At 38.4% G+C, this 27,024-nt stretch overlaps 1 protein-coding gene across 1 annotated transcript in view; it reads right to left on the reverse strand.

The window, feature by feature from the left end:
• Nucleotides 1-331: 331 nt before the first annotated feature.
• The window catches only part of EPS15 (epidermal growth factor receptor pathway substrate 15), a 45,806-nt gene continuing 19,113 nt past the window's right edge, over nucleotides 332-27,024 (reverse strand). Inside the window, 14 exon segments of the mRNA XM_071564678.1 lie at nucleotides 332-1,264; nucleotides 3,151-3,329; nucleotides 6,035-6,197; nucleotides 6,709-6,785; nucleotides 7,969-8,038; nucleotides 9,563-9,699; nucleotides 10,590-10,625; nucleotides 11,925-12,015; nucleotides 12,358-12,432; nucleotides 12,977-13,174; nucleotides 15,082-15,279; nucleotides 15,909-16,070; nucleotides 20,462-20,534; nucleotides 25,706-25,791. Of these exon segments, the coding sequence (XP_071420779.1) occupies nucleotides 1,118-1,264; nucleotides 3,151-3,329; nucleotides 6,035-6,197; nucleotides 6,709-6,785; nucleotides 7,969-8,038; nucleotides 9,563-9,699; nucleotides 10,590-10,625; nucleotides 11,925-12,015; nucleotides 12,358-12,432; nucleotides 12,977-13,174; nucleotides 15,082-15,279; nucleotides 15,909-16,070; nucleotides 20,462-20,534; nucleotides 25,706-25,791 (1,692 nt within the window). The 3' untranslated portion in view covers nucleotides 332-1,117.

The raw sequence follows: 27,024 nt of genomic DNA on the forward strand, positions 1-27,024 counted from the left end.
GAGTTCTCCCCTTTGCCCCAGTGCTGTGTGTTGAAACACTTCAATTTCCTTTCCACAGGTTAAAAGTGCAAGAAAAAAACCCCCTCTAGATGTTTATGCTGCTGCCATTGATAGGGCACTAGATTGTTCTTTTTGGAATTATTTTAATGAAACTGATTTTCCAAATAGAATTCTTTCAAAATGAACAATAAGTTATTTTCATTAAGTTACTTTCATTAACATTCTATCAATCCTACTCTGACTCAGTGACCATTCAGAAATCATTCAGTTTAAGGTGCAACTATCAGTTGGCATTCAATAAATTACATATACAGAAATCAACTGTTGTTAAAAAAAATAGAAATCAGACTACCTGTTTTTTCTTTCTATTCTCAATCCTGTTTCAAATGGAACTTATTAACTTGCCAGTTCAGCTGCATATTTAACAGGCAAAAGTGGCTCAAATAGCAGTGGGGTCTTACAAGTTGACAGTCACCTCAGCCAACAGCAAATGCACATGAATCTTCAGCTTAATTGCTTTATAAACAAAACAACAGGCCTGTCTTAAAACTTATGACCATGCAAGAAAAGCAAGGAAGGTTTCAGAAAGATACACTCTTTCTGATGTAGACTCCATGAAGATTATGTCAAATCCAACATAAGATCTTCAATGAGGAGAAAAATCTATGTGCATACATATAAAATAAAGCACTCCACAACTCTGGCATTACTAAAACCTCTTTAGAAGGATAAAAGGTTGCCAGTGACGAACTGCTTGATGGGAGACAGTCAGCCAGGACAGAATAATTGCTGTGTTCACTTTATGCTCAATTACCAACTGCTGATAGATTACAGTCAAACCACAATCTCTATCTGCATTTTAAACTGATTTGCTTTCAGCTGGGAAAAGTACTTTGTTCTCCTGAAAACTTGAGAGAAATTGAATGCTAAACTTAACAGTTATTTGAACAGTAACCAAAAGGATTAAATTTAGCAGAAACATTCACATCACTTTCAGAAATTTAAAACCTTTCATAGTTTCTTGTATATATGCATTTTCTGATTAACATTTAAATAGGTTAGGTATTCAGGGAAAGGGACAAACCAGTTTACATAAGATAAAATCTTATTCTAAACTTCATGCTTCTGATATTTCAGATTTACTGAGTGCAATAGCCAGTTCCAAGTCTTCTTGCTCTTGCTGTTTTAGTCGTGCCAATCTTTCTTTCTCTTCTCTCTCACTTTCCCTCTTAGCCCATTCAATCATGTCTTCCTCAGTAGAATACTGCATTTATAAAAGACAAAATAAACCAGATTAATAATACAGGGATAACTATGACTGTCCAAATCTTTGCTTTAAGGGACAATTACAGCTATTCTGTAATTGTATATATTCTACTCTTCAAAATATTACTTTTTTAGTTGTAATATATTATTAAGATTGGCTTAGTCTAAGGTTTAACTACTGAGTTCTGCATTGAAGCCACCCAGCTGATGTATTTTAACAAAATATGCCGTGTTTCAAAATTCAGTATTAACTTTACAAATATGTTACTACTGAGCAGAAAGTGCTATAATGCAAAATCAGTTTTATTTTAGATAAAACCCAGTCTATACAAGAAAAACTGAATAAATCAAGAGAACATTTTGCAAAACACCCCCCTATTCACAGTATTAGGCCAGCCTGGTTTACTCTGCTTTCATTAGGGATGATTTTTTCAAGTGACAATGACTGCAAAAATTTAGCTGTAGACTGACTGTTTCTGAATGCAGAGATGAAAAATACTTCTGCCAAGAAGCAGCAAAATAATAAGGTTATAACACACAGTTAGAAGCTTAGTAGTAATACAGAAAAAAAGGTCAGCATGATATGAGAGGGGAAAAAAAGAGAACAGATTATTTCTGTGTCTATTGGTGTGAACAGAATGTGAACTAAGTATCTGTGGTCCAATGATGATAAATTAGAGACAATTAATCTTAAATGAAGTTTAAGTAATTTAAATAAGTTTATCTTAAATAAAATACAAAAGATTATGCTAAAGTTTGCTTCTAGTAAATGTACAGAAAAACTAAGAGGGAGGTGAAGGCCACATTGTCATGAATGCCCCAACATCAGCTCTGAAAGGGTTATCACATCATCCTCCAGCTGCTCTCTGGGACCTTCTCTCTGGGAAATAAATGTGGAAACACCTGAGTTTTCCCCATAGTTCACTCAGGATTTTCAGTAATTGCAACAGGAAAAGAATACTCTTTCCTTCATAAGGAACATTTTTTGCTTTCTCCTCCACATCGTGTCCTCCAAACTGGCTTCTCGGTCCTCTAACACAGACCAAGAACCACCTTTCAGAAGTTCTTATGCCACAAGACACATCAACCAGTGCAAGTCTATTTTGAGAGCCTGACAAGTCTATTAGGCCTGAACAGAAAAAAAAAGCAGTATGGTCAAGATACTGTAAATGGAAATTGCATTTAACAGGTATCAGGCTTGAAAGGGAGATCGATGGCCTTCAAAACTCCTACTTGCAAAAGCTCCAAAATGAAAAATAATATGTAGGCATGCACAAACCTTTAGATTTGCTTCTACTGCTTGGACACCAGGACTTCTATGAAATGAATTCTGGTTATAAAGAGACACTTACTACTTTTACTTCATTGTACATAAGTCTGGAATTTACTAGCAACTCAAACTCATCAAATTATACTTCATTAATATACAGCATTAAGAGGCTGTTTATCAGTATTGCAGTACATTAAAATTACAACCAAACAGTTCAGTGACAGCTCAACTAAAATCCCATTTTGGTTTATTTTTAATTGGATAGTGAACAGTGTGCTTGTTTTAGATACATAATTTAAATTTGCTGCACAGGCTGATAAAATGGATAATCCTTAGAACACAGATATTTTTAAAGTCCTATTTTCTAAAAGCTAGGAGGCCTCCATTTAAAAAAAAACCTCATAAAAACAATGCAATTTAAACATTAGCTACAACAGTGTGCAGTATTTTGTTTTAGGACAGCCTCAGCTGTAAAAGTAAGCACTGTTTTAACTGGAAGCAATATCCCTTTTGTACAAGGGATGTGTTTTAATACTTGAAACCAGACTGAAGCCCTCAGTGTGAACAATTCAAAGCTGCCATTAGACAAACAAATGTAAAAAGTGTTTACTCACAGTACTGAAGTTTGCAAAATTGTTGGGGTCAGCCTCTTTACTGCTGCTGGTGGGAGCAAATGGATCACAGAATAGATCTGCTTCTTGTTCTTTGGGAATGTCTGGGGTGGGGAAGGGCTGAAATGGATCGCTCGGTTTAAAGGAATCTGAAGAGTCTATTTGATTGATAGGTCTTTTCCCTTAGATTAAAATGAATTTAAAATGAATTTAGGATAGCAGGTAATAACATGCCCAAACTAGTGAAAGAAAACAACTATTCAAAAGCTATGCAACCCCTTCCTGTGAATCAGAGGGGCTGCAGCAATTTCAGAGGAAGGGTTGGCAGTTCAAAAAATGGGGGTATGGTCCACAGATTCTGAGAGGGTAATCAGGAAAAAGGGAACACATGTATGGCAATGTTTCAGGAACACAGTTATATTTTAATTCACTATTTTGTAAAACAGTTTTGAGCATCTATTCTACCAACACAGTATTTTTCTCTGCTCATCAGCTGTCTGTGATCATTCCAGCCAGGCTCTTTTATTATTTGTTTGGATAAAATTAACACAATTTTGTTCAGAGACCAGAAACATATTATCATATATATGTAAGTCCTCAAAACTCCATGTGCTTTCACTATGCTAACACCAGGAATTTCTGTAGTTTTTAAACTAATAGAATGAAAGAGTATGGTAACAGGCAATCACAGCCTGAACTGTTTTGTTAATTCTTGTCTAAGTAGCTGCAAATAAATAGAATCAGGGACAAGCCCCCACTTATCTTGTTGTTTTTTCAGCATAACCCCCAGTCAGCTTTCACCACCTTTGAGGACATTAACCCAAATCCTTCCAAGAACAGCTGAGCTGAAGTTCATCCCACCATTCCCTCTGTATGTTCCTGTTTACAGAAAAGGTTGCAGTGCAGTGTCTTGAATTCTACTATCAGGTTCTGTGGGTGCTTCCAAGTCACTTACAATGGTTGTATTTTAAAACGTCCTTCTGTTGCCATTTTTGAATAAAACTGCAGAATTGAACCAAAGTGCTTATTATTTTGCATATCACTATGTTAATTAGTCTAAAAAGTCTCTCATAAAACCCAAAGATATTCTAATTTGGCAAGGATTTAGAGGATACCCCCTCTGGAATGTATGATTTAGTTAAGACACTCCCCAGACAACCCTGCTGTGACAGCTCTCACTCACTGAGGATGTTCTGTCTGCAACTGAGGATGATTTGGTGGCTGCCCCACCCCTGAAATGTTCAGTCAGGTTGGATGAGGATCTGAAGAACCTGGTTTACTGAAGTTGTCCCTGCCCTTGGCAGGGAGGGTGGAACAAGATGAGCTTTAATATCCCTCAATCCAAACCATTCTGTGATTCTATGATTCTATTACTGGCAAAAAAATGCATCTTTCTTGAATGATGTGGGAGGAGCACTCCAAATGATATCCAGGGAATTTTATTTCTGCACAGAAAAGATTAATTATTGTAATATAAAATATACACTCTCTAAATCCTCCCCAAAATCAAGAAATGGGGGTGCTTATCAGTATCTTGGTAGGCAACAGATTCAGAGGCAACAGCCCTTCTACACTTTTTTCAGTAGCGTGAAGAATTTAAGAGAAAGATTTTTGTGCATTTCCTTGAAAAAGCATTCCCTTGTTTTGAATCAGACCAAGGGAATAATTAAAAATAAATACACTTGAGCATCTCCAGGTTTTATTTCCATTAGGAAATGAATTTATTTGGAATGGTTATCAAGATAACCACATATTTAATTGTGCATATCAAAACAGGCTACTTTTCTCTAGTCATCTATTGTTCAGGATGCTGCTGCTCTGCCCCCAGAAGCTTCAATTCCAAAAGTGCACCATATCACAGCCATTCCCACACAATCAAGTCAGGAATCCTTTCCCTGTTTAAATAAGGAACAACACCAAACATTCAAATATTATCACTTCCCATGTCAGCTGTTTTAATATTATTTACAGAGAAACTGATTACCTGCAAGGCATTAGCACGAGCCAGATCTCACACCAACTTTAGAAACTACATACCTGAGTTTAAAGTTCAGTATTAACATTCCTGTGCCTACTGCATTCTGCTTTTGAGGAAAATTGAACAGTTGTTTATATTTCATGCTACATTTTTTCAAAGCACCTTAAAATTAATCCATTTAGTGCAATATTGAAAAAAATGATGCAGTAGAGTTTTTAAAGACAATGAAACAGAGGACAGAAACTTAAAAAGGAGTACTAATAATATATTTTCCTATCTTTGCAAAAAATTGACAGTGAGCAGTCTGTGGGAACATGAGCTTGTTGCAACCACAAGGTATTGTTATCTTTGATAATCATGGCCTTTTCTGGAAAGCCAGAGTGGTTTGTGCCATGGAGTATCCCAGAGGACTCTGCTACCACTGGAGAGAAAATAGCCCAGGAAAGTTGGGTTTGTTACAGTTATTGCCACAGACCTCTGGCAAGACCACCTGGAAAAAGGTAATCTGAAAACCTGAGCCAGGCATATCACTCTATTTAATAAATTTTGCATTAACCCCAGAGGTTTTGCAATGGATAAAACACAATAAATTCTCACTTTGAACATAATTTAATGCAAGATTCACAGTGTATTATATCAGTAACCATTTAATTTGCAGCTATTCTGTGTTCTTGCAGATACTTGCAATGACTTTTTTCCTGTTTTTTAAATCCTTTGTCTCTTCAAATGAAATTTTAAAAACATGCAAAATTTAACTCTGAGGAAATGACCAGCAAATCAAGAATGGACTTGTTGCACATCTTGTTCTTTCATTTTAAGTTCAGACCCTTCACTGGCCCCTCATAATTACTGTCCCACTGCCCACACTGAAGCAGCTGATTGTCAGCCCTTCTCCCTGCCAGCTCTTACCAGGTGGTGGTGGACAGGGCCTGGTGGGAGTTCCTGTCTTAGGGGGCAGTGCAGGAGGAACATCCTCATTTTTAGCCTGTGGTTCCTCAAATATGTTTTTAGTTATGGTCACACTGCTGACAGAGCCAGACGTGGAAGAGCTAAAGGGATCCTCATTGTTGGCCTTCAACAAAGAAAACACCAACATACACATTTTCAGTGCAATTCTACAATGCATCTCCTTGATAATGCAATATTAATTCAGAACAAAGTTTGGACTAAGACAAAAGAGATACTTTTGTTTGTTTTTACACATATCATCCATATACTCCAGAAGGTTGAAAATAAAGAAAAAACAGGAATGGTTAGTGTGTACAACAATATAAAGTTGAATGCAGTTAAACATGCAAAAGTAATACTTCTACAGTTAAACTCAGCAAATTTTTTAAAAAATACATAAATTATAGTATATAATTTTCTAAGAGAAAAAGTAGTTATAAAGCCACAAAGATTACACTGAACTCTTCACAGTGGAGCTGCAGGACAATTTACTACCAAGACCTCTTTTGCAAGACAGTCAGCCATTATAAATTTTCAGTAGTGACAAAACTATAATGGAAGTGTTGGTAGAGTAAGCTCTGCCTTGTCCCTGCAGCCTCGTGCACTGTCTGTGAGCAGCAGGTGCCTCACGTTACCTTTGCCAGGGTGCTGAAGTCAGCAAAGCCACCTTCAAAGGACTCGCTTCCAAACAGAGAGGCAAAGGGGTCTGCAGCTGAACACACACAAACCAAAGAGAATGAGGTTAAAAGCTAAATATGAAAGAAAAAATCCCACTACAAAATAGCAACTGTTACATATTTTGCAGCATAGACTAATTCAAGTGAAGCACTTCATGAGGTGACCACTTCAAGTTATTAAGTAGCTTTTACAAACCTCTGAATGGTAACTTCCAATTAACAATAACAAACCTGAACAGGGACTGATTCAAAAGAAATAGTGGTATTCTGTTTTCCTACATTAAAAAAGTTAAATTCCACTGAAAGTATCAGATAATCATATGCCGGATGCTCTGCTGAGATACAGGTATGAATACACACAAAGGGATTGCTTTGTGTGCATACACCCATAAATATACATACAGACATATATATATATGTATATATATGTGTGTGAACATGGACAAGAGCTCACTTTTAACTGCAGGCCCACTCATGGAATCAAGGACCTGAACCTCTTATCATCTCAATCCAATTCAATGGTACCCTTTCATTTGATGTGCCTTAAAATGTGTTCAAACTGCTATTCTGCTGTAGAGCAGGAGCTGCCACACTCACTTCTGCATCTCTAGGAAACACAATTTTTCCTTAAAATTAAACTGAACAGATTTACAATACAAAAATCACACATGGATTCATGTTTTGGATTATCACTCATCAGTGCAGCTTGGGAAAACAGGAGGCAAGAGTCTTCCCTAGAGCATTTTCAGCCCTCAGATGAGAGAGGGTCACAGCAGAAGGAGCAAAGCTTTAGCAGGATAAATACTTGATGAAGTAGTTACTCTGTCCCACATCTCCTCTCGTAGTACAAAGTTATCCTATATGTTACTTAGAAAGTATCAAGAAATCTCTGAAAACAACCCCAGTGGGACACAGTATGAGCCATGCAAATAGTCCAACTCTTAGATCAGGATATGGCACCAGCTCTGGGTAAAGCACAGGAGTGTTTTTTGTGGAATCATTCTTCAGTGATCCACACTACAGCTAAAGAGTCAGTTTGGGTTTATAAAAATCCCCCTCTGCAAACTGGCACCTTATGTCACACTTTATAGGAAAATTCAGAAAACATGGAAGATCCCAAAATTACCTCTTGTAAATTCAGTTAAAAGAAGCAAAAGTAAGTAAAAACAAACAAAAAAATAAACCCCAAGAAGTCTGATGTGTATAATCTACTTTTACCTAGATCATTTGATGTAGTAACAGTTGTTCCACCAGGAGCAAAGGGGTCATTCTTCTTTGATATCTCTGTCTAAAACAAAAAATTCCTTTGGAGGGAAATCTGTTTTTCAGCTTAAAAGAGTCCTCAATCTAAGAATACCATCAGATTTATTTTAGCTTAGAAGTTTTAAGATAAAACATTTTGAAAGTAGCTTTTATCAGCATCAGAAAACAAATCTGTTAACAGAAACTCCTCCTCACTGTTTTGATTAATGCTTTCAAGGGATGGAAAAAAGGTAGAATATGTGCAACATAGTTGGTAATAACTAATGCAATAGTTAAGAATATCTACCACTCATTTTAGTCTCAGGTTTCTACAACCTGAGCTTTACCTACAAGGTATCACCACTCCAGGGGTGTGAGGTGAAGCGTTTGATGAATGCACGACTTCAGTTCAGATCTCAAGGCCTACTGCTAATCCCACACCACAGCTCTCACCTCCTTTTGTTCCCCCCCTCTTTTGCACTTCTCTTGTTATCAGACTGTAATATGATCAAGAATTGGTCATTTTATAATATCAAGACTTTGAAAAGGATAGTGTGCCAAGTACTGAAGATTGCAGAAACCTGATTCTCAAGGCTGGAGGTGTAGGCTGTGGTGTGTAATTCAACCTTGAGATCTGCACAATGTGCACAGCATGGGGAGGGACAGGACCACCACTGTCACATGCACTGATTTCTCACTCCTGGCTGCTGTGGGTGCACTTCTCTTGCTTCCTAAGCCACATGTATCTAAGTTTTATACATGTCTATGCACATTTCATACACATCCACAGTTGGAAGTGAGGCATGACCAGAAACAGCAGTGAGAAGGAAAAAAAGGAGATGGCAAAAGAATGGAGACAACAACATGAAGAATTTCAGCTGCTGAGATTGCTTGTCCATCAGCTTTAAATATTACATATTCAACAAGTTCTAGTCTACACCACAGAGGGTTTTATGCCCAACTCTACCATATTAAAGGCTGAAGACTATTCAATTACTGCTCAGCTATAATGAGGACAGCTAAAAGTTACACTGAAGTACACCTGAAAGAGGTACTTGCAGCAAGAATCTCCCCATCTCCACTCTCATTAGAAAAACCCCAACAAAACCCAAACATATAGCAAGAGAACAATGTAATTTTGCTGAAGGGAAACCATATCAGATTTCAATCAAAATACAGAACATACTTCTTGATCCTACAGGGTATGGAGGCAAAAGTCAAGTGTCTCAACATGACATGGTGAGATTAATCTTGGGTTTGTTTCCATGATTATTGTTCCACCAACTACCACCAGAGCTTAATGCATTATTGTCAAATGCTCTTAGCTGTGGAGCAATGAAGCTCCACACTGAAACATTTATACAATGTTTTTATTTTCACTTTTTTTTAATCTGTAACTATTTCTAGAAAATAGGACACAAAAAAAGAGAAGACAGAGCCAGGGGATTGGAGGTAACATTTATCTGTATGTTCTGACTATCAATTTTTTAAGGCACGTTTGAATGTACAGAATGGGTTATTTTGTCCAAATCACATCTAGAAGGAAGTAAAGGTATGATACCAAACTTACTGTGATGTTACTACTGTTGTCTGCAGTGCTAAATGGATCAGTGCCAGCAGTCACAAAAGGGTCGCTGGAGGATTGTTTGAAAAAAGAGTCAGCAGCAAAAGGGTCTGAGCCTTTGAAGGGATCACCACCAAAGGGATCTAAAAAGCAAACATCTCCTTAACATTTCTGCTTGTTTTCCAAAAAACCTAAACAATACACTGCTTTTTTCATACTGCTACAAAGTGACATGTTTAAGACCAAGCCTTTGAAGTATGAAGTTCATCTGTGAATAATTTGTATTCTGTGATTCCAAACATTAGGCAAACCAACATGTTCTGCACATCATGAAGACAGTGGTTGAGTGGTTCAATCATCTCAGCATATAGGTTCATTACCAAATCCTCTAAAAATGAAGCATTTTTACAAAACCTAGTGTTTATCAGAACTCTCCTGCCCACCCTCCTTTCTTTCCCAAATACAATTGATGTTTTCTATTTGGCACTTGGTGCTCCATGCTATTTTTTATTCTGTTCCCACTGGTTCTTTTTCTTTTTTGTCACCACAAGGTGGTAAAAAAGTTCCATTCAGGCCTGAGCAGACAATGCAACAACATTCAGTCCAAGAGAGACTTCCCACCCTTTCAGTACTTAGTTCTAAAGCAAGTTGGCAGGTTAAGAGCCTTTAAAAGAGCACAGTCCTACTTTTGTGCATACAAAACAGGCAGCAAGAGTGTGGGACCTTTTGTTCACTACCTTCATACACTTAAATCCCAACTAAGGTACTTCCAACAAGAGCAAAGTTCCCTGGCAATGGGTTTCTCTGGAAAGCTTTAACAAAGTGGCCATATATATCTATTCTACATTACCTATATATCTACCTCTGCTACTACTATATATCCTGTAGTGACTTTTTGTGGCATTTCCACTCTTTTTTCCCTCTGAAAGTGGTGATGCTTTTCCCCCCACATACTAGAAAGAACCATTTAGGTTTTATTCTACTAGGAATGACTTAGAAAAACAAACACATTAGAAGTTACAAAGTTATTTACCAATTTTTCCAAAAGGGTCATCTTTGAAGGGATCACCTGTTTAAAAAAAGAATAAGAAAAGCAAATATTCATTAAGCAGCTTATTGCCATCATGAAACACAAAAGCAGCCACCCCCAAGCTGCATTTCTGTTGGCTGTTGTCCACAAACACCCACATTATGCAGTATTTACCAGTGCAGTAATCCAGGCTATCTACTGATATGAGTTCCAGTTTTGGTGAATTCTATGTGTGTAAGGCACTGTGGATGGGAGCTCTAAGTGTTCCCTTCTGTACTGGATGCATGATTCCAACTGCTTCATTTCTACTTCCACATCTACATCTGAGAGCCAGATCCACTGCCTCTGAGCTGTAGGGATCTACCCTGAGCATTCTGAGCACACACATCCCAAAAAGTTGGCTACTACCACAAACCCCTCTTCCTCTGAAAGGAAGGCCTTGTCATATGCTATAAGTAGGATCACCTCAATACAAAGATCAAGCAATATCTACACAGAACCAGAACCATTCAACCTGTTTTAAGCTAGTTTAATTTATTCATTTAAAATATTAAATTTGCCCTGACATTCTTTCAGAAGCCAAGTGATCTGAAACAAATTTAGCCTGTTTTCCCTTTGAAGCAATACAAGCTAAATTGATCAGACCATGTTGATTCTGAAAGCATGTAAAGCCATATTAATGTGGCTGAAAACATCTGCTTCAGCAGTTCATTCAAATTAACTCCCCTTCTCCAACTGGCTCCATACAGGCAGATCATTTTTTCCATAAAAATAAAAGCAGAGCAACAGCATTTGTCAGTGGCAAGTTCTTAAAATAAAGCCCAGCACTTTCCCAAGAAGAACAGATGGTGCAGTTCCACATTACCTTTCTCTGGGTGCCAAACTCACCCTAAGTAGGCCACAGCCATTCATCTCAACCACCCACACCCTCCCCAAGGCACAGCCCAGGGAACCCTCCACTGACCTGGCTGTCATTTGTGCTGTACATTAGTTAGTGCCACCACATGTGCCACAAGTACGGCCACACCCTTAAGGCCAAAATGCCACCAGGGCAGGGGGAGGGAGGGTTTGGGGTAAGAGAAATACTCCAGAAGGGCAGTGAGGGAAAGCAGCAATTTTCACAGCTAACTGAAAAGCCCAAATGAAGGAAGGAGAAACACCCTGGAGCTCTCATTTCTATCAGTTCTGTATTTGTAAAGTTATTGACTCCACACTCCTGTCATTCACATATCTTCAGGTTTACTCTATAAAGAACAGTTTCAAGGTGAGGATCAGTCTGATATCTTCACACAAGACCTGTTTCTGCAAAACTGCACTTAGAGAGAAACTTTTACTTACTGCCAACAAAGGGGTCAGACTGGAAGAACTCTAAGTTGGCTTCAGAAACCAGATCAGGCAATGGATGAGATTCAGCATCAAATGGATCTTCCTGAGCAATGTAAAAGGAGAGAGAGGTATTAAATTTTTAAGACTTGCAGAATGGAAAACACTTATGTCATGTCCTGTTAGCACTTTGTGGTTTCTTAAAGCTTAAAGCAAAGAGACAGCTGGAATTCTACATAATTCATCAATGGAGATTCAAAATTTCTCAACAACCTGCCTGCTACAGGAGATGAAATGTTTTCACGACACCACACTCTACATAAAAACAGTAAGAAGTGACAATTCTATTTCTCTGTTGTTATATGACAATGATGATGCAAGCCCAAAACAGTTTAACCAGGATTCTTTTAAACTTCCTTCTTCCTCCCCCAACCCTGAACAAACTCACTTTTTTGGTAATAGTTGCAGTTGGGGTCTCCTTCTCTTCTACAACAGAGGCTGCTGTTTCAGGACTATTCCTTATCTGTACAAGGGTAAAAACAATTCACCATAAATAAGTAAATACAAGACTGCACAATAAAATTGTAAGTACTAAACAGAATCACAGAACATACTAAAGCACACTTCAAGAGGTTCATACTTATTATAGAACATACTGAAATGTTCCATAAACCCTGTGAAAGTTTAAAAAAATAATCAAGAATCTACTGAGACATAAGGAGGAACATTTAAAGACAGTTTTAGATTTTCTTTACTATTCCTTAATTCATTCTTGTTGCACCAAATGAAGACAGCTGCTCTCTAATGTTAGTTCTACTACTCAATTTATGACATTTGCTTTGAAAATAAATACAGAAAAAAAATATTGTTACTTTCCAGGCAAGCTAAAATTGCCTCCTTTTCTGCTTATGAACTTACAGATTGTGAAAACACAGTCCCTCAGAAAAACACCCTGAAATTTCACTCGTGCAAGTGTTTAAAAACAGAATCAATCTTGATATATTCTTAACTTATTCCAACTTCACAGCTGCACTGCATCATGACCAAGCAGGCAAAACACTACTCACAGGAGACACGCTGTTCGCTTGTTCCTCCTCTGCTATACTTTCCCTGTCAGCATTCTCGTTGAGGTTTGCAGTTTCACTGCTGCTGTTGCTAAGACTACAATGATCCACAGTCCCATTGACAAGTGTATTGTGTGGCTGAGAGTGCCAACTAAATTGGTTGTTTTCCAGTTCTTTCAGCTCAAGAAGTTTTGTCTGCACCTGTGAACAGAAATAAATGCACATGCATCAGTGTGGCAGCACATGGACCATCCCCTCTCAAATCTAACATGGATGATAGGTCTGAAATTCTTGTTTTCTAAAGGAAATATAATAAACCTCCTGTTCTTTCAAAGTGTGAAACTTGAGGGATAAGCAGAAATCTCATTTAGCAGAGATGCAACATGGTTGAGGACACAGCTGAGAACCTTTTGCCAAAAAGCAGACTGCGGCACTGGCAACATCAAGACTAGTTGCTTTGTTTCTACTCAAACTCATAAGAAAAGCTTTCAGGGGCTTTTTGTTTGTGTAGTTTTTCTGGGGGTTTTTGGTTGTTTTTTTTTTGTTTGTTGAGGGGTTTTTTGGTGGTTGCTTTTTTTTTCCCAATTATGTATTTGCAACTACCTTGAAGTCTAAATTAAAAAGGTTGCTTTATCAGAATTCTCATTTTCCAAGAAGGGAAATTACATATTTGTCATCTTCTCCCCCATGACTTTTCAAGAGTGAAACCCCCCAGTACATCCTCCTAAGCAAACACATTCACATGTTGTTATTTCAGCAATGTGTTTAATGCAGTGCCTCAGTGCAAACATTTACAACCAACCTGCCAGTCAGGAAGGAGTTACTGGATTTGGCAGATTATGCAGAAGAATGAACATAGCTCAGATATTTAGGTGCCTAAAATCCACTGCCAGGTCAGTCACCCAGTAGTTTTCATGGCCTTGCACGTGTCCCTACTTGGATGGCAGCAAAGACAACAAAGTGTCTCTCACATACACTGACTCAGACCAACCATTAGAAAATCTTGCCTGAAGCACCAAGGCACCTGTTGTTCCTTATTTGGGAGCCAAGAGCAATAAAATCAGGAGTACTGATATAAAACCCATTTTAAAAAGGTCTGAAGTACAGTCAAGCATAACCACTCCTACATCAGTCTCAGATCAGTTCACTGCAGCTCCTCTTGACAGTCTATAAACATTGAAATAGCACAACTTTCCCTCTACCTGCAATGAAACAACAGAAAAATCCACTTGTTTACTTCTCCGTTTCTAAAAGACAAATTTAAAAATGATGAATATTCCAAGACTCCTCAACAGAAGAAAGTGGTCTTGCATGAACTCCAACAGTAGAAGTTTTTTTAAAAAATAAACTAGAAAGTTACAGACTTGAGTTGTGTGAAATGACCAACCCCAAAGTCAGGCATTTCCAGGGTTCAAAGTTCACAGGTAGGCTGTGCCTTTTGTTTTTAACTTGATAAGAGAGTGAGTGGCTCATATATTAGACAGGTGGCAACACAGAGGGGAACAATGAGGAAAGGGTGTGCAAGCAACCACTGAGGTAATAACAAATCACTGATTACAGATAGAAACTGAAAGTCTTCCACGCAACAGAAGACACTTCAAGGCACAAGGCTTAAAAACCAGTGCAGCCAGCTCTCTGCTTCTCAGTCCCTAATCTCAACCCAGTTAATTCTTATCTTCACTTTACTTTCCCCCCTCAACAATGCACTAAGTAAATGTTATTAGTAATTTTATACTGACTACACATAAAGAATAGTGAGAATGTGCCTCAGGCCATGGCTGAGGATGAAAAGTCAAATAACTGCTGGTCACAGAGAATTTAAGTCTACACTATCCATTTTTCATTCATTACGTTAAGACAAATTATTTATAAAGTATAATAAATGAATCCCTTTCATTAACAAGGGAGAAAAATCATGAAGTATCTTGAGGGACTTAAATCAGCCTCTGAAAACCCTAACAACTACTACCCCAGAACACAAGTGTAAAGTACTAAAGACATGAGCAGTGAAGAAAAAAAGAAAACAACGCCTTCCCCTGAAGACAAACCACACTAAAGGTTGCCAGCTCAAAATATTTTTGGGGGGTGGGTCTTTCACACTGCCTTACTGAGTTGATTTCCTGTTGTGACTCCTGCAGATGTTGCTGAAGAGGTCCCAGCTGTGCTTTCCCAGCCTCGATGCAGTGCTCCAGCTCGGCAGTTTCTTGCTGCAGGCGGCTCAGCTCCTCCTGGGCTTTGGTCAGTTCATCTTCATACGCTGAAATCTTTGATTCCTGGCTTGTTATTTCAGCCTTCAGCATTGCAATCTGAAGCATGAACAGCATTTCAAAACCCACCCTAAACACTTCCAAACGCATCTAAATACTACCATTTATGACTAGAAAAAGTAAAAATGTGATAGCTATTTCAGAGATTAAAGATCATAACTAAGTGACTTATCATACCTGATAATACCTGACATAGGTCTAATGTGGATCATACCTGAATGCACAGCTGATTCTCTATTGGTCTCAATAGGAACAGTGTATTCTGGCTCTTTTTCTGACCCACACAAATATTTCTAATACTGAAAAGATAATTTTACACCTTGAAGAAATGTAACAGCTTTGTGTTAGGGAAAAAATTACATAATCATATTTTTTAATCACTAAGAAATCAGTTCCAGTAATTAGCACTCCTAATTACATTTATATTATAATTTTGCAATATTGGTTCACTCTTAACCTTATTTATGTGCATGTACATCTCAGTTTGTTGACACACTGAGACTGAATTAGGAGGTCACTGAAGTGAGTGATGTATTTTCTATGCTCTGTTGCACACAAAACCTTGACACTCAGGCTATTTATTTATTACAGCTTTTCCTACTGCCCCAACAACTGTAACTCAAAGCAAGGCATTTACTGTTCCCAAGGCCTTGCCCACCAGACCTTACCAAGTGGGCCTCCTCTGCACACTTCTGCCTGATGTCATTAAGCTGCTCTTCCAACTTGGCCTTCTGCTCATCAAGATCATTCAGGGTTTCCTGTGCTTCCTGTTTCTGAGCTTGCAGCTTTTGCAGGTTATTGCTCTCCCGCTTCACCTCATCTTGTAGATCCTGTAAAAAAACAGATCAGCTTGACACTTGTTCCCTCTCTCCCTCCTAACCACTAAATTCCACAGTACAAACTGCAGCATTAACTTAGATTTCCAAGTATCACAAGTCATCTTTCAGAAGCCAGCACTGACAGCGTGTCAGACAAGCAAGGATTCTCAGACTCTATGCCATAAAAATAATCAGGTTATTTGTGTTGTCTTTTCTTTGAAATATTGAGGACTGTGCATCAACATTCATTGGCTGTTTTCCTCACCAGAAGATCAGGGTTTCATTTCGAATTTAGAAGTCATCTTTACTCAAGCTGCTTACATTGTCCTGTGTTTCAGCAATATGTTCCTTATCAGGGGCATGGACCTGTTGGAGCAAGTCCAGAGGAGCCAGGAAGATGCTCCAAGGGCTGGAGCACCTCTGCTCTGGAGACAGGCTGAGAGAGCTGGGGGTGTTCACCTGCAGAAGTGAAGCTTCAGGGAGATTTTAGAGCCCCTTCCAGGACCTAAGGGGGGCTTATAAGAAAGTTGGAGAGTGACTTTTTATCAGGGCATGGAGTTACTGGACAAGGAGGAATGACTTCACACTGACAGAGGGCAGGGTTAGATGGGATTTTATGATGGAATTCTTCCCTGTGAGGGTGGGCAGGCCCTGGCACAGGTGCCCAGAAAAGCTGCGGCTGCCCCATCCCTGGAAGTGTCCAAGGCCAGACTGGACAGGGCTTGGAGCAACCTGGGCTGGTGGGAGGTGTCCCTGCCCATGGCAGGGGAGGGGAACAGGATGATCTTTGAGGTCCCTTCCAACCCAAACCATTCTGACACTCTATGGTAATAGAAATTCTTTACTCTGCTCCTTCCCCTTTCAAAAACAGGTGGTCAAAAATAAGAATTGGTCTTAGGGACATAGTGAAAGACCAAAGCAGTGTGTTACTAACCCAAATGCACTCCCTCCTAGGACATTCCTGCCTCTAATTTTGCAAAAATCTGCCACCAACTTATTTTCTGTGGAACAGTACTGGTAAGAAATGGAAATTTCATACACAACAATATGGCATTTTTTTATTTATGAAACAGTACCAAGTATCTGTCTTTTGTTCTAAGTACATTAAGTAGCATCATATGATAATTAGTTCATTTCTGAGCAACAAGAATGGTTATACTTCAAGAAGCTGCAGAGATTAACACTGAAAAACATGTCAGGAAAAGAAATTAGGATGAAGAAAGAATCGTCAAAGTCAAGAGGAAGAGATAATACAGTGAGATCAAAAAGGATTAATACAAAAGGAAAAGTATCAGAAGAAAAGAGAAGATTGCAGCCTTTCTAGAAAATATGGTGATTGAAGGAGGAATCATCAACAAAAGTAAAAAGATGAATAGAGATTAAACAAAATTAAGGAGGATAGGAAAACAAGAGACTTGAAATTCCGATTAGATCCCACATATGTGTGCTGCTCTAAGCTACATCCTGCTGTCCTTTTTTAGGGGTGTTTTGTTTGGGTTGGTTTTGGTGCTAACACTTCCACATAACGAGGACAAAAAAGCCAGACAGAAATAGAAAGACATATGGAGCAGCAGTCAGATGCTGGGGAATTAGGTAAGCTCCAGACAGCTGGAAGAACAGCTAAAGAAACACCCCAAATGCCTTTATGTAAAAACCCCAGACCCAAAACCAAGCAAAAAAACCCTGAATCATCAGAAAAAAAACCCCAAACACAAAACCACCCCAAATCAAATTTGAGGTTCAGTCAAGGGTATATGACTGATGCACAGCAATCAGACCAGGTGAATTACTGGGTATTTCTGATCCATGAAAGACAAACCAGCACACAAACAAAAAGCTCTCAGAGCAGCCACTGACTTGGATAATTGGGACATTCTTGATCCATTAATTTTTAACATGAAAAGCAAGTATCAGCTGACACTTAACACAAGCAATGGAAAAAGTAACAACTTAAAGAGATTCCAATCTCTTCTGTGAAAGGAAGAAAGAATTCACAGACATATAAGCTAAATATAGGTCATCTCCACTCTTGTCTGTCCTAGGCACAGCAGTAGAGAAGCTCTAAAAAGACATGACTAAGCCTGGTGGCTCCCAGAAGAGAAAAGAAGGAAAAAATCCCAACCAAATCCCAATCCCACGGTGGTTTTTTGCTCACATATGTTCAAATTAAAGAATAGGTACAATATGAACATATTGAGGATGGTACAAACTGGCATTTTGATGCTAACAGGAATCCTGATTTATGATCACTATAACTCTTGATGCTAATGTAGTGTAGGACAGGTTTAGGGCTCTGTATTTCCACAGACATGACAATGGATTTAATAGCCTGTCAGTCTGTACTTCCCCAAAACAACTCATGTGCTAAGAACTGTTAAGCCTCAAAGAGGACAGAAAATCTCAGCTTCACTGACTTTCTAAAGGCATTGGTGCACTGCAACCAAGAACAGAGAAAATCCAACACTGAGAGGGGTTCTTGAAGAGTGTAACTTGGAGAAAACACCACCCCTTAACCTCTGCCACTAAGGAGCTGATATTTTAACAAGCACATTAAAATGCATCAACATGCTATGTTTTCCTTACCACTCTTTTTCTGTCTTTGCTTTTTAGTACCTATTTACATAGTATATATATTATTTTATAGGAGAAAAAATATGGAAGAAAAGAATTGTCATTCTTTCCCTCCTCCTATACAAATCAGTTTGATTCATTACTGACCATGGCTATATTTGACATTATTATTTGTGTCCATGGAAGGAATTCTGGATCAGAAACCTGGGAGTGTGATGCCACAAAACTAGCTTGAACCAAGGTGGCAGGTTAGAGAGCAGTGGTTCTGTACACCATCTTTGAAATGCCACCATTAGAATAAAAACAGAGAGAAAAAAAACATAAGGTAAAGTCTGCCACATTATTCTCTGAAGTTCTAGAAAGTTTGTTGAAACATGCAGGTCCCCCAACATTCAGGAACAAGGAAGGGATGAGAGGTAAAGGGCCAGCAGCTTCAATAAATGCTGCAGCCATTTCCTGTTTGATCCTGAAGGTTTCTCATTTATCTGACAAGCCAGTAATAGCTTGTTCCTTCTCTGCACACTGACAGAACTCTGTAACTATAATTAACAAACAGGTTGTGTGATCACTTAGAGGTTAAAGACATGAGACAGTTGGTTCCAGCATTACTGCTCAGGATACAAAACATGAGCACACCAGAACATTCAAGGTAAGGCTTTTATCTACCTTCACATGCCTTTTGTGCAACGACACCACAGAACAACCTTCACAGGAACACACACAGGTTCCAGAACACACCAACAAAATCCTCTTGTGTGCAAAAGCAGGACTAGCCAGGAGAATTTCCAAGTGTGAGAGGCAACCTGCAGAGTGGGGAGGGATGAGCGCAGCACACGGGGACGGAATCGCGGGCACGGCCCCTCCTGCATGAATTCCTGCAGCTGCTGAGGCTGCCAGCAGGACCAACAGGCCAGCACCTGATCACCTCCAGAGAGGGCAGACTATTAATTACCATCCAGGCTTTAAGGATATTAAATAGCCAAACACCAAATTCACAACTGTTGTAACACATTAGCTCCTTTTCAGCCCAACCAAAATTAAAATACAGAGATCCTGCACTATTTGCTCTCAGCCAAATAAAGATCATTTACAATAGTAGGTTCCTAAAATAAATATAGAAATAAATATAAATGGTCAGATAGCACACTGAAGATTTTTTTTTAAAGAGCAACTTAAAATGTCATTGAAATATTGCTCTGCAGTATTTAATTCAGAGCTTGGCTAGACTGTCAGCAGCCTAAACACTGATGCTGACAGTATAACTATAAATAACTTCTAAATTTGTATGGTAAATTTAAATTTTCAAATATTCTAGAAATTCAATGTAATCCTTTTAATTAAAAATCAACAGATTCTTTTTAAAATTCACTTGTATTAGGCAAAATTAACTTGAGGCAACATTTCTCCCAAGCTGGTAATTACTGCAGCCCTATACACAAGCCCTTTTAATTCAGCCACTTAAGTTTATTAATTAATTTACAGTGCTACAGTGTCCTCTTTAGTTTTAATTATACAGTAGATAGTCTTGCTAAAAAAAAAAGAAAGAAAGAAAAAATTCTATTCTTTTGCAATATTTTTTTAAATATTTAAAACTCCATGCAGCCTATATATCCTATAGGAGCTCAGACATTCCTATAAATATACACAGCTACACCGACCCACAATCACATAGAAAATACACTTCAAAGTACATTATTTTTCTTAGCCATAATTGGTTTTTTCCTTTTTACTGGATAAGTGACATGATCTAAGGACTCATTAATCCCATTGCCATTAAAGCAGCACACGGTGCAATATCAGGTGTCTGAACAGCAATTTGGTGTTTTATTTACCTGCACCTCACTTGTCCTCTGCTTGATGGCATCTTCTTTCTCCTTCAGGTCTTGCTCTACATTATTCTTTTCCCTAGAAGACCAGCAAACAATGCAAGAGTACTTGAGAACATCAGCTACAGCAGGTACCGTTATCCAGCCCCCTAAGCCTGTATCTCTCTTTAAATACATAGTGAAACATTAAACACAAAAGATGTAAGGGATTTCTGCTTCCCAAATTACTGACAAGACAGAAGCCCACATAAGGGCTCTGCATAAACCCCCCTGTCTTTCCACCAACTGCACTCCAGCGATAAGAACGGCCCAAAAATGGCAGGGGGCGGAGGGAGAAATCAATGAAATACTGTCTGTGTGATCTCACTGTTGCTATGGAGCACTTGTCTAATGAAAACTGCTGGGAAAAGTGGGAGGGATTGCATCAGATTCCATCTGTTAACCCCTGCAAACACAGCAATGCCTGTGCTCACGGTGTTGCCAGCAGGCCAGTGGAGCTGTTGGGTGCCCTTCGCCTGTCAGATTCCCGATCCATCCCTTGGGAAGCGCAGGGAGGAGCAGGAAGGGTGGCTTGGCTTGCTGGAGTCCCGATCTACTCAGACTCCACATGTAGTGATGTGCTGTGTCATATCAAGCCTGTCTCGACAGATGTTAATTCAAGTTGAAAAGTGACTCCTGATGACAGGGGAATTATCATCAATAAATTCTTGGCACTCAGACTCAACAATAGTTGTAAGAAAGGGAAAAGAACCAACATACAACTCACAAGTATTACTATTATTAAAAAATCATGAGTGTTTCTCTCCAGACAGCATAAGGAATCTTTTCTCCTTTCACAGATGCAGAAAAACATTAAGCTCTACAGTTTTAACACTATCTTGTGTACACAGACACTTACTTTCATGAAGAATTTTTAAAATAAATTTGCAGAATTCGAACGACAAAACTCACATTTCTAAACAAAATACCACAGTGAAAACCTATCAAATTTTATTACTGGTACATACTGAAATTAAGGTAACTTTATATTTTAATAGCAGCAGATTCTTAATTAATCTAAAACTATTTATTTTATTGTTTACTCTTACTTAATACAGCAGAAAGCCTTTCAGTCTCCAAAGTAAAGCAAGTCTACTGTAACTTCTTTTTATTCAGGCTGAGGGATTTTTGTCTACTGCTAAAGCACATATAATGGAAAATAAAAAGAATCCAGATGTCAGATCTTAAATGAACATTTGCTCTGACAATTACTTACTACACATTGTGTTCTGCTATTACTTATCTCAGTATCTGAATAAAGAGCAACTTCCTGATTATGCCCAAAGGGAAGGTTTAAACGGAAGCAAAAAGAAAGATGTGGAAAGAGGGCCTTTGAAGAACATGGCTAGTTATTTTGCTGAGTGTGAGCCTTCCAAGTTTCACAAAACTCTTCACTCTCCATTCCTTGGAAAACAGAAATTCTAAAGCAATCTTCACCTTCTCAATCAAAGCTGCAGCAAACCCCTCCAACCCAATAAACTAATACCTGTAGCACAGTTGTACTTAGAGACAAAGCACTGAAACACAAGGTTGAAACAAGCTCTGTTGCTTTTGCTTTCATAACTTTCCATGAACAAAGGGTCTCAGTAAAGCAATTCCACATCTCTACATACCAGTCAGGCTGTAAAACACCTTCATGCCCTCAAGCACCCATTAAGTACAGTAAATTCTCACATATTCTTCCTGATTGAAGATAAAAGAGAATATTTGACTAGGAAAATAAATACTTGTTATTTTTCCTGCTTGGGTGTGAAAATTGGGCAAGAAATGGAACTGCAAGCAGTTATGTATGCTTATTATACAGCCTTTTCACATTTCTGTCACTGATGTGCCTAAGAGGCTGTCAGAGATGCTCATTACTTCCTTTTTATTTCAACAGAAGCCAGGTATCCAAACCCTTCAAACCTGGACTAAGCACCAGGATACAACACCCACCCACAGGCAGCTTAGAGGAGCCAAGTCAGAACACAAACAATGAATTGGAAAGAATCAAGTGAAAGAAGTATTGTCAGGCAGAACAAGAAAAGCTTAGGCAGCAGTCTCAGGCAAAGGAAAACAAGCTGAGTGCATGTAGTCCACACATAATACAACCCCTCCTCCCCCCAGTAATGCCTCTTTGTTTCAAAGAAAAGACAACACAGACCTACTTAATTCACTAATTCTTCTGAATGCCTCCATTTTTTTTACAAACTATCTGGTATGCCCCTGTAGGAATGCTCAGCAACTGAAAGAACCAAAAACAAGTCATAAAGTTGATTTATTGGATATGACAGATTTCCTGGATCATAAAGTCCCTTAACACATCAGCACTTGGAAAGAAAAACCAACAAAACGAAAACCCCAAAGCAAAAAAACAACGCAAAAAGAACCGTGGTCTTGCCAATCAATGACACTTGTAACCAATTCAAGTCAATTACTGAAAGCAATACAACTTTCCTAGGGAGGCCAGGAGAACCTCCTATCAATAAACTAAAAGCAATGACTAACTGATGCATGCAGATGCTTCATGACTTACAATCAGCCTTAGGAAATCCCTAAGTTTAATACTGATTTGTGAATGGAGCAATTTCTAAATGGGAGCCAGCACATTGCAAGTATTTATCATAGCTGAGAACTGCAGTGCCCCAGTCTCAGCACAGGCATTCAAGCCAAACACTCAGCCCTGGCCAGGCTGAAGGATGCCCAACAATTAAAACCACCTTAGTTACAAAAGCAAAGAGAACACAGTTATTTTCCATAATGAGAGACAGCTGACTACTCTCACAGCTGGTACCATTATCTACACTCACAGTTGCCCAATATTTCTTATTTTCTGCATTTATAATTTTGGGCATCCCCAATGTAGCAGTGCTTCAGTTTGTCTGGAAGAGATCACCTGCCCAGCTCTGTGGTCCTTTTGACCTGATTTATATTCAGGACAACAGAACTGTTGGTATCCAGCACATGTGAAGGATGGCATCTCCATGAGATAACCCAGCTTAAGCTCAACTACTTCTCATGCTTAGAGAGGAATGTAGTATTGGTAAAGCCTGAGGAAATTCCACCCATCTGTGAGCAGTAGCTTTGAATGCATGACTGCAAAGGGTTTAATGGGGAAGAAAAAGGTTTTATGGCTCAAAAAAGAATATTAAAGAACACCTGGTCCAGCCTCCCACTACTGATCAAAAAAAGCTTCAAACAGCTTTCTAAAAATACGGTGCAACTGAAACAAAATTTAGAAGCAGCAGTGCTAACAGGTTCAAAATGATGCAGATTCCACAAGGTCCCCAAGCAAATCATTCCCCCATCAGAGGGGAATTATCCTCTCTAGTAAGTAAGTGTTCTACATTTTATTCTTCTTCTGATCCTCAACCTCCACCTTCCTGACATTGTATTTATAAAATGAGATTACAAAGCTATTGGCTACCAGAAATCTTTCCCACACAAATGGCTGAGCCACCAAGACAGAACCTCTGTATTCTTTGCTCAGTCTCTCCAAAGGCTGCTTCCCACAACTGTCATTCTTTTAGCCATTTCCTCTCCTGCTTTTTTTGTTTTTTATTTTTCTGAAGTGCACTTCAAAAATAGACTCAACTTCTATTACTGGTTCTCACAGATGCAGCTCTCTTGGATACTTCTCAATGGAATCACAGACTAGAATTCTAATATTCTTATATATAATATATGTAATTCTTATATTCCAACAGCTGAACAATGTATCTTGTTTAATAATGAACAAAAATAACTTCAGTTTAAATTAGAATTTTTATGTAACAACTATCAAGTGTGAAAGTGTTATTTACCAGTTAAACAGAAACATGGATACAGTAAAGACCAAGTTTCCTGCATTTACCACACTGTTAATCCTGTTCTGTTCTGAACCTCAAAATCATATCAAAGTAAATTTGCCCTTTCTAAAAATAAATACATACTAATACTTGCCCCTACCATATCTTCAACAATCTAATGTCATTCAAATGTGTCTTTAATATTGTCAGTGTATATTTGCCACTGCATAATATTGTCAATGTGTACTTGCCACTGCAGAAATGAAAGTAAGACTTTTCAAAGGCCGTTGTTCCTTCACACCTCACAGTAAGAAAAGAAAACAAGTCTGAAACAAGCCTGGGTTGCATGTTAGGCTGCAATCCCACCTACTGAAAACCAACCTCATCTAAAAATTCACGCTAGCCAACAATGTATTTCCCTCTAAGATACTAACAGCAAATATACACAGTTGTAAATCATATTTCAGGTTAATAAATGTGTTCAAAAATGGAATTAACATAACCCAATGAACAGAGGAAGCAGAGCAGGGAGAAGTGAGGAGGCAGTGGGAGTAATAAGACAGAATAAGCAGCTGAAGTGAAAAAACATTTATGCATTTAGGAAACAAACTGTGCTTTGACACATTGCCAAATTAAATCAGTCCTGCAAGTGTCATGAATTAGAGAGGCAGATTTCATCATGACAAAGCACCCTCACTTAAAAAATAGGAGAGTTTACTGTTCTTAATAGAATTTTCAGTAGATTTATGATACTAAGAGAAAAAACACCAAAGAAAAATCCCTGCTATGACTCAAAAGCATGATGAAGACTATAGAAAATATAGGAATTTGTTTCTTAGTCAAAGTCATCCTAATTACCTTAGAAATAATTAGAGGAACCCAAGGGTCTGCAGACATCAAAACAATTTTTCTCAGTGTCGCAGTTGATTTTACTGAACAGAAGAGAAGCATCTCCATCTTTACCACCATCAGAGGTCCATACATAAAGCCACCTTCCCACTCCCTACCTTGCACAATTCTTGATCTTTTCCATCTCACTTCCTTTCTGCCACTAGAAAAAGAGTCCTCAGAATTCCGTCTACAAATCAAAGACAACCAATACCAATTTACAGCCTGATTCCAGCATCCTAAAGATCTGCTCCATTCCCATCTGCCAATTAAGATGAATAAGAGGGAGTATTTCCACCTGAGGCTGCTGAGGTGTGCAGCTCTCTGAGACACACCCCAAAGGCACGAGGGACAGACCTCTCACAGCCTCACTGTTGTTCAGTGCACTCTGAGTGAACAAAGAGCAGGATGTTACAAGCACTACAGATTAACCATTTATTCCAGCAAAGCAGACTGTTACCACCTGCTTTTCTCTTATGCATGGAATTGGTTTTTAAAAACCAGTAAAACGCACAACTGAGTCTAAGGCAACCATGACTATTCCTCCTTTACTTACCTCTGCAGGTCGACAATTTCATTGTTCAATGTATCGAGTTCTTTAATTGCAGAAAAATCTGCTACAGAATTCGGTCCTTGAGTACACTGAAACATAAAACAAATACTGTTAGTCTATAGCTTATGCTGTCCAGCAACTACGTTCACTTTACTCTTTGTGGCAACACGAGCTATCCTCTTGTAACAACTGTTGGTAGCACCATATTTCAAACACTTCACCTCAGAAACCCCAAACCAGTAGAGATGCTCAATAACAACAAACACCAAAGCATGTAGAGAGCCCAGTTCAAAGAGTGTGTCTCCTGCAAACCCTTGAAGGCACCTTCCACAGGAGCACAGGACAACCTGGTCATACAAAAAAAACACACCATCTGGTTTGAAAATGAGATTTGTCTTAGCTGGCTTCCAAGCATTCATTTAAGAGAGGTTTATCTACTTTTGTATTTCTATTCCTTCACCTCAGGGATCCTCATGTTGCAGAGTACAGACACTGATTTGAAATGTTTTAAGGATATCCAGCTACTTTAATGTGAACCTCCAGAGTCCTGAATGAAACTTTGATAATACAAAATCACAAGTAAGTTACACCCATGAGGTCTCATTTACTTAATGTCTTTATAAGACAATGACTGTAATGCAAACTATTTCTTTAAAAAAATACATACACAAATGGTTAGAAAACAAATGCTGAAGACAAAGTAGCAAATGCTTAAATTTTTCTACTGTGGCTTATCACAATATGAGCATGTTTGGAAAGGCAGACACTGTAAATACCTTCTGTAAATACATCAGTTCCTTCAAGTCTTGAATAAACTCATCCAAGACAAACACAAAATTCAGAGGAAAAATATATACATGTAATTGAAAAAGGCAAGAGATACTCTCAAAATAACACAAAGTTTTTAAATGCTGAAGTTTCTCTACAGAACAATCCAGGTGCTATTAACTATGTGTTTATTCAGCTTATACTCTGGGGAAAAAAACGTGACAAGAGACAAAAAAGGACCTAAACAGCAAAACTGAGCACACAGTAGCTAAGAATATTACTCAGCAAAACTACAGATTTTGTATGCATATTTTACTAGAACAAGTATTATGAACTGTGAATAAAACAAAAATCCCCCAAACATACAGCTATTCTTAAATTGGTTAGATCAGCTCCTCAAATGGGCAAACTAGCTATGATGCTCAATCCTGCTCCTAAGGAATTACACAGCAGTTCTGCAGAGTTGCTCATGGCATGTCAATGAAAGCTTTTTCTTCTACAACAGGAGCAGGAGGAGGACATACCATTATTAACTACAAGTAAAAATTTTTTCC

This window comes from Pithys albifrons, chromosome 10 (assembly GCF_047495875.1).
Source record: "Pithys albifrons albifrons isolate INPA30051 chromosome 10, PitAlb_v1, whole genome shotgun sequence".
Classification (NCBI taxonomy): Eukaryota; Metazoa; Chordata; class Aves; order Passeriformes; family Thamnophilidae; genus Pithys; species Pithys albifrons.